General features: G+C 41.2%; 1 protein-coding gene across 1 annotated transcript in view; it reads right to left on the reverse strand.

The window, feature by feature from the left end:
* LOC111673193 (endophilin-A1-like) overlaps positions 1–8,100 on the reverse strand; it is a 25,218-nt gene that overhangs the window by 6,440 nt on the left and 10,678 nt on the right. Inside the window, exons 2-3 of the mRNA XM_023430872.2 lie at positions 984–1,052; positions 89–161 (exon numbers count right to left, since the gene is read on the reverse strand). Of these exons, the coding sequence (XP_023286640.1) occupies positions 89–161; positions 984–1,052 (142 nt within the window). The remainder of the gene's footprint in view (positions 1–88; positions 162–983; positions 1,053–8,100) is intronic.

Consider the following 8,100-nt stretch of genomic DNA (forward strand, 5'->3'; position numbering starts at 1 on the left):
GAAGCAAATGAGCGACGAGTTAAATACTGACATTATTTCTTTTTTCTGCTGCGTGTTGTTGAGTGCAGTTTGAATGTGTGTTTTCCACCTGGATTGGGCTGTAGGTATTCTGTAGTTCTGGTCATGATGTCCAACACCGCTCTGCTGGTGACGTCCACCTTCTGCAGAGCAAAATACATCCGATAAAATGTGAGAGATATGAGCCACACCACAATTAACACACAAACCTACTGACTAATGTAACTGAAATAAATGTAGATATTTGGATAATATAATAAAATAATCGAACTGATACCACTCCCATATTAGTGTGTTAAATATGAATCTACAACCAGCAGCTGTTAGCTTAGCTTAGCTTAACACTGTTATCAGGGGGAAACAGCTAGACTGGCTCTTTCCAAACGTCTCTAAAGCTCACTAACTGACATCTTATGTCTTGTTGATTTCAATTGTACAAAAACCAAAGTGTAAAAATGACAATTTTCAGTTTTACTGGGAGTTAGAACTATTTTATGCTAACTCAAGCTAACTAGCTCTTAGCTGTCGTCAATCTGCTTATTAAACTAAGAAGAAAACAAAAAGTGTTTTACCCAAAATGTCAAACTTTTTCTCTAACACAGCTAAGCTAAGATAAGCTAAGCTAATCCCCTCTGAGACTTTACCCAACAACACTTCCTGCAGCTGCTTCTTCAAAGTAAAAGCAACAATCAGTTCTCATCACTGGGGCTTTTACTGTGAAGCAGCTGCAGTGTTAAACCCCCTGAAAACATAAGTCATTTCATAGAAAATCAAATATTAATTACTAAGTAAGTAAACTTCAGAGTTAAAAAACTCTTCTAGGTTTGTTTAATAAGACTTGCTTCATTCGGACTGTGTGGGTGTGATTAATAAATCACAGGCCTTTATTACAGCATGAAACAGAAAATGGTTGAAACCGAGCATTTTCTTTTCTTTCAAGGTTCTTTTAATAATTGCAAATGTACCTTTTCCATCTCTTTGAAGTCATCGTCTAACTTGGTTCCTTCCGCCCCTCCAACCTTCTCACTGACTTTCTGTAATGAGAGAAAGAAAGGCAGATACAGAGTCAGGATTTTCTGCTCTGGAGGACTTTAATGTCTGGAGTCCACCCTGAGAGAGGAGACAGTTATTCCTGTTGCGAGATGAAAGCGAGAGAGTAGAGCAAAGAAGAGAGCTGTCGAGGAACAAATAGGAGACAGTATATCAATTAAAAGAAGCAGGAGAAAGAGAAAATGGAGTGACGACATTTACTTTAATGACAAAATGAATAAATTAGACGACTGATCTCAGTGGTTAAATTAGCAGTGAAAGCAATGACTGCTCTATGAGCGTTAACCTTTAATTCTTCAGTTTTATTGTTCAGGTCGTTAAAATATATTAAAGTGAGTCAGTAACACTTTATTCATCTGGTTCTGAAGGCGGCGAACGAGCAGCTTGAATTCTTCAACAGCCTCGTCATCGTTCAGCGAGAGTCTGAGAGCGTCACTGTTTCTTCTGTTGTTTAATAGAGACTTCACACAATCTGAATCTGCACTCAGAGTCTGTGTTCACACTCATTACATCTCTCAATGGACCGTAACATGAATATCTATTATGAATATGAAGGTGTCGGATTTCTGCTGATGTCTCTCTGCCGCTTCTTTCTGCCAAAACAACCATCAACCTCCGGGGCTGAAACATGAAGCATCAACACTGGAGAACCAGAAGCTGCAGTTCCTCTAACGACCACTAGAGTCTGGCTGCAACAGTGAGTCAGTCCCCATAAACTCCCGTGTTAAAATGTCCAACTTTACAGCAGGAATAAACATGTTTACAGCCTGGAACAAAAAACTGTTTTGGTCTCTAGAGCTAATTTCCAACCTGTTTACAGTCTCGGCTCCACACACGCCCCTCCTCTTTGTCCATTCTTGGATTAGCTGGGAGTTAGGGGGCGGAGTCAGATACTGCCAAGATGGCGACAGTGGGGCAGCTCACTCTGAGCTTCAAAACTCTGCTCTTCAGAAACCTGTGGGTGACGTCACAGAGGCTACGTCCATCTTTATTCACAGTCTCTGTTTCCAAACCAGTAAATTTACACACAATGGAGAAACTAACCGCAGGTGTCAGACCTCCATGACCTTGATGTTACTAATCATCCGTATTCACTTCAGGTTCACACATGTTGCTCTCACAACCTCTGATGCGTCTTCACCTCGGTTTGTCATTGAGATCGCAGGACGTGCCGCAGAGTCTCAGGGAAGGAGGAGGGAGGAGGAGAGTGGGATTTTCCACAATCGTGACTCACATCGCTCACCCACGCATTAGAAACACACACACACACACACACACATCATGCAGTATAGACTCGTAAACATGCATAAAGCACCGACAGGACAGTGCTGCATTTAAAATATATTCAGATTTACAGGAGAAGTCCCCTTTGGTGCAGGTGCATAAATAATTAAACACAAATGCTGCAGCCCTGTAAACTGTGTAAATGAAGGTACTCAACTTTTTCATAAAAAACATATTATAAGCTTAGAGAATAACATTTTTAAAGGTTAAATCAGATAATAAAAAATCACTTGGGGCCCTTGTTGTGTTCAGGAGTTGTTAAAGTTCAACGATGTAAAAATAATCCAAGATTTCACACAAAAATAAACAATTGGAGAAAAGTCAAACGTGTGAATCAGAGTTTTGGTTTTTCTTCTTTACTCTCTCATGAATCGTGTCATGACCCCTCAGATATATTTTGGGGCCCTTTTGAGGGGCCCGACCTCTATGTTGGAAACCACTGGAGTAAACAAACCGTATATAAAAATAAACAGATTTTCTGCAGAATGAGTGATTTTACTTTTGATTATTTACATTTAGCTGGTGAAACTTTTTTACTTTTACTTCATCAGAGTTTTTCATGCAGGACTTTTAGTTGTGATGAAGTATTTTTACCTTAATGTACAGGAACCGCTGCACACTGCTCACATGGAGGCGCATTATTACACAACACATCATAATGACATGCAGTTTGTTGACTGAGCAGCTAATGGTGTGTGTGTGTGTGTGTGTGTGTGTGTGTGTGTGTGTGTGTTTGTGTATGAAACAGATGTCACACACGTTATACATCAAACTAACAAACCATGCAAACACAAAGGTAAATATGTGTGTTTATGTAACCGCTTACACACCTGAGCACCTGTGAGTGTGTGTGTGTGTGTGTGTGTGTGTGTGTGTGTGTGTGTGTGTGTGTGTGTGTGTGTGTGTGTGTGTTACGGAGGACATGCTTTGATCGGATGGAATGAGAGAGACACAGATGGATGACCATGAGAGAGTTGAGGTGTGTTATAGTCATGGACACATGATGAGCGCAGCCAGGTCTTTATATTGTTGTTTTTTGTCTTTATGTTGTTGCTTTTAGTCTTTTGTCATTGTTTTGAGTGTTTTTGTTGGTGTTTTGAGTTTCTTTTTTAGTCATTTGTCATTTCATGAGTCTCTAATCATTTAGATTTTCCTTGTGTTTGTTTGTTGGTCACTTTTTATCTCTTTCTGGTTCTATTCGTAGTGTTTTTGTGTCTCTCTGAGGTTGCGTCGTGTCTTTTAACCGAGCTCTTTGACTTTCAAACGACATATTAACAGTCACTTCATACAGAGGCACAGGTCCAGGGGCCTCCACACCTCTCTGGTCCCTGGACCTGTGCGTGGTAGGCCCCAGTTCTCTAATCAATCCATGATAATAAAAAAAAACAAACAAAAAAAAATATATAAAAACACCACAAAACCATAGCAGGAAAAGAAAGTGAAAAGGACGGACAGATGAGGAAGAAGATGCAGTTGCCATGGAGACAGGGATCTGACTGGGTCCTCTCATGTTTCCAAGAACACACACACACACACACACACACACCAGTCTGTGAGTCTGGTTGCAGAGAGGTGTACTGACACACTTATATAACCGTCTCAGTGTTAGTTTCTTCTCCTGCCTCTTCACACTGTATCTGACTTCAGTTTATTTCTGTTTGACCGGCTTTAAAGTTCAGCAGCAGCACTGATGTTTATCTTTTTATTGTGAAACACTGAAGTCGACCTCATCATCTATTAGCTGTATATAAACATTTGATAAATTCTATTAAAATTAATTGATTAATAAAAACTTTTCGTGGCTTTTCACTTTTCTTTCAGTGGCTAAAGCTGTTGCACAGAGCGCTACACTGTTCTGTCGACGACCTGCGGGGGGCGCTGTGCCGACGTCGTCCTTGTGTCCAACCGCAGACAGGTTCGACATTTAGTTTTGGTGGCAGAAAAACTCAAACATGGACCCACGGGTGCTGCAGTGTGAGTCGTTTCACACCCATCATCCTGCACTCACACTCAGCTCCAACCACCTTTCAGACCACTGAGGCTTTAACCAACCCCATCTGTTCTACATCTCCTCCTCCGCAGTCGCTTCTCATCACTTTCTCTTTTGTTTTTTGCAGCTCCCACTTCTTCACTTCTTCAGCTCTATTTTCTCCGACCTCCTCCGTCCCTCCTTCCTTCCTTCCTTCCCTCCTTCCCTTCATCTCCCCCGTCTCCTTTTGCTGAGTCATTCTCGTGTGGGGGGAAAATAAATACCCTTAATTAATTACGCGATCGTCCTTACAAGCAGCTGAAATTGAAGAGGTCAGAGGTCGTGGCACCCTGACAGCAGATGGAGCAGATAGCCCTCCTCTCCAGCGGACATTAATCTTGTGTGCAGGAGAATTAGCCTATCAGGGAGGAGAGGGAGGGGAGGAGAGCTGGCAGCCGGAGACGGTTCATCTATCAGTCTGAACGGCTGCCAAAACACTCAGACGCCATCTTGGACTGTAAGACGGATAAAATGGATTGATGACCAGCTCAGGCTATTTATCCAAAATGTAATATGTCTGTTTTAGGAAAAAAAAAAAGTTCAATTAATTGTATGATTCCATCAATATTTAAGAATCTTACAGTGGCAGCAAAAAGAAAAATAATATTTTGGAATAAATGGATTAATACAAAGTAAAGTTCTTAATCATAATGTGATGTTAGCAAATTAATCAATGAAATAAACTCTGTGTATTTGATTCATAAATTCTACTTTGGTAGAAAAAACAGAAACATGGACACTGCAGTGTAAACTATATGGCCAAAAGTATGTGGACACGACTTTTCACACACTTTAGTGTATTTTTGGGTCAGTGGTTGTTTTCCTGGTTTGTGTTCGGCCCTTTAGTTTCAGTGATGATGTTTTATAGTGCGAAGGTCTGGAAGGAAGTTTAAAGAGATAAAAGAACATTTACAGAGACAGTGAGGGAAAACTCAGACAGAACAAGAGCAGACTAATAGTTATTCTTCAAGGAGACAGGACATCAATACTAGAGTAGAAGAGAAGGAGAGAAACAGCCAAACCAGAGCCAGTACATCCCATAATATACAAGCACATCAAGGGGGATCTTAGATACAAGAAACGTATGAAAACAGCTGACAACTGTAGATATTTCAACACATATGGCCTGGTTTACACAATAGGTGTATTTTTATGTTAATTTTCTTCATTTAATTTCATCATCTTGCCGACTTTAGAATGAGCTCAACTCTTAATATTCGCATATGGAAACGCACATTAATTCACATTGTCTTTAGCTCATTTTTCTGGGGGGATTCGGTTACAATTTGTGGTACATTTGGATGAAAACTTGACTAAATTCTTCCAACTTTGTGCCAACAGATTGTGTCTGCCCCCGTAAGTTCTCTTGTTAAACATGCACAGTAGACCATCGTCTGCGTATCGTGCAGGATACGAATCAAATCAAAATGGTGACATCCATGCAAAAAGAAGAGCTGCTTTCTCCACTGTACTGCTTCTTTTAAAGATGAACTGTAGAGGTGGAGGTAGGAGCAGGAGAGGCAAACCAGGCTAATGTTTGGGGCCCCTGATGGCGAATCATATTGGCACATTTTGCAATGACTACTCCTTAAACCACTGCTGTCGCCCCGATGCCTCCATAATTGGTGTGTGCTGTAACTAGCATCTACCCGTTGCCTGCCTGTGAGGTATTTAGACAACGAGCACAAAGATCTGCTCTGCAATCATGGAAAGCAGCTTCACAGTTTAATACAGTGTAAAAGAGATGAGGAGGCTCAGCTGTCGGTGAGTCTCTGCTGTTGCTTTTCGGTTTCATCACCTTCGGCATGGAGGTGAATTTAACTGATGCAGATAATCATGTGACAGCTGCAAAATTACAGCTTTAACCTGACCCGTTATGTTCGTTGTGAAAGTGTCAAACCATTGCGTCCGAGCCGGCTTTCTACACACAGTCCATTTATTTCCACATTAGCAGGGACGGTTATATCATCAGATGCACAGGACCAGTGAACGTTCAGGAAAATGATGCAAGCTTTCGCCGACAGAAGCAGAGGTGTAACCCAAACGGCTATTTTTCCTTCCAGCTCTATTTAGCCGAGGAATAATGATTCGTCTCCTCAGAGAGAAAATGTGAGACATGGCAGCCACTTAATTACCAGACTCAGACAGAGAAGGAGGTTTATCTGATAGACCTGCAGTGAATCAGAGTGAAAGACTGTGAAGTGAAAAAGTGAACAAAGTGATGGTCTTTTTGATATTTGGTGACATGTGGGGCCTCAAATCAGTTTGAGGATGTAAAAGCACATCGATGGAGACAGGGAGGGACAAAAAAGTAAAGTAGGAGGGACAGAAGAAAAAGATGATGGAGGAGAGGAAGAGCAAAAACAAGGGACACTCATGTTAGAAGACAAATATTAAGAAGTGAAAATGTGAGAGGAAGAAAACCCTTTTCCACCTGGTATTAATATATATAGAGATAGAAAGTTCAGTTTTATGCAAAGGCCCAAACTTTTGTACATGAAATATCACTGTTTCCTTTTCTTCTATTTTCTAAACTCAGTAAATAAAGGTAACGGTGCATTCATCTTTTGAAGAATTTTGTGTTGTGTTAGAATTTTAACTTGTTGATTTTAGACTCAATGCAAGTTTGATATGCTACAGTGAAGATGTGAATCACTTGCCACAGAAAAACACCACTTTTGGTTTGGATTTTAAAAAGTTTCAGGACCTACTGCACAAATGTGACTCACGACTGTCCGAATACATAATAAAATATAACAGCAGAAGCATCGGACACCCTGTTGGACACAACAAAGCTTTTAGACAGAGACGGTGAGGATGCAAAGTCTAAACCAATTCCAGTTGTGATGTCACTCTGCTCGTTTCTGAGTCTCTGTTATCTACAACAGTCCAATGAAACCTCCTCAGAGTCGTTATCAGGATCCACGCTGCGTTCGAGTGGATAACTGGATCAAACAGACAGACGCAACTGATCTGAAAGTGATTGTAAGACAGAGAGGAAAGACTGGATCAGGACTTTGATGGTGAGGAGGAGGAAGAGTGGGAGAAGGCAAAGAGGAGAAAAGGGAGAAGAGGATAGGAGATGGGTTGAAAATAAAGGAGAGACAAAATCAAAAAAGAAGGGAGGTGGGAGCGGGATAATAAGGAAAGAAAGAGGATGGAGGGATGAGATCAAATTTGAGAGAAAATGGAGGAGAGAGAAAAACAACAGTAGGTGAAGAAGAGTGGAGGAGAAAGGCAAAGCCCCCTGGGTGTAAACAGCTTCATGTGTTGCATTGTAATTCCTGCAGGTTTCAGCGCTCTGCAGAAGCATTTTCATTCTCGAGAGGCGACGATTAGTTTCCAGCAGGAAGCTGACCAGCTGCAGTGCAGCAGCTCAGACACAACACAAACAGCTCACCTGCACTCTGCATTGTTAACAACAACAACAACAACAGCAGCAGCAGCAGCAGCAACAACAACAACAACAACAGCAGCAGCAGCAGCAGCAACAACAACAACAACAAGCAGCAGTGATAGTAAATGCTATTACATTTAAAGACAACGTTAGCAACAAGAAGATATATTTGTGGTTTTAAGAACCAAAAACCATCTCAGTGTAGTTTTACATCTCCTCTCTCAGGCTTCTCTCTGCAGCTCTAGTAACAACAGGTCGGTGAGCCAATCAGAAGAGAGGAGGCTCTGAGCCTCTCTTCTGATTGGCTGACTGTTTTCTGAGT

Source organism: Seriola lalandi, unplaced genomic scaffold (genome assembly GCF_002814215.2).
Source record: "Seriola lalandi dorsalis isolate HSWRI2012SDOR001 ecotype SW California unplaced genomic scaffold, Sedor1 jcf7180002054913, whole genome shotgun sequence".
Lineage (NCBI taxonomy): Eukaryota > Metazoa > Chordata > Actinopteri > Carangiformes > Carangidae > Seriola > Seriola lalandi.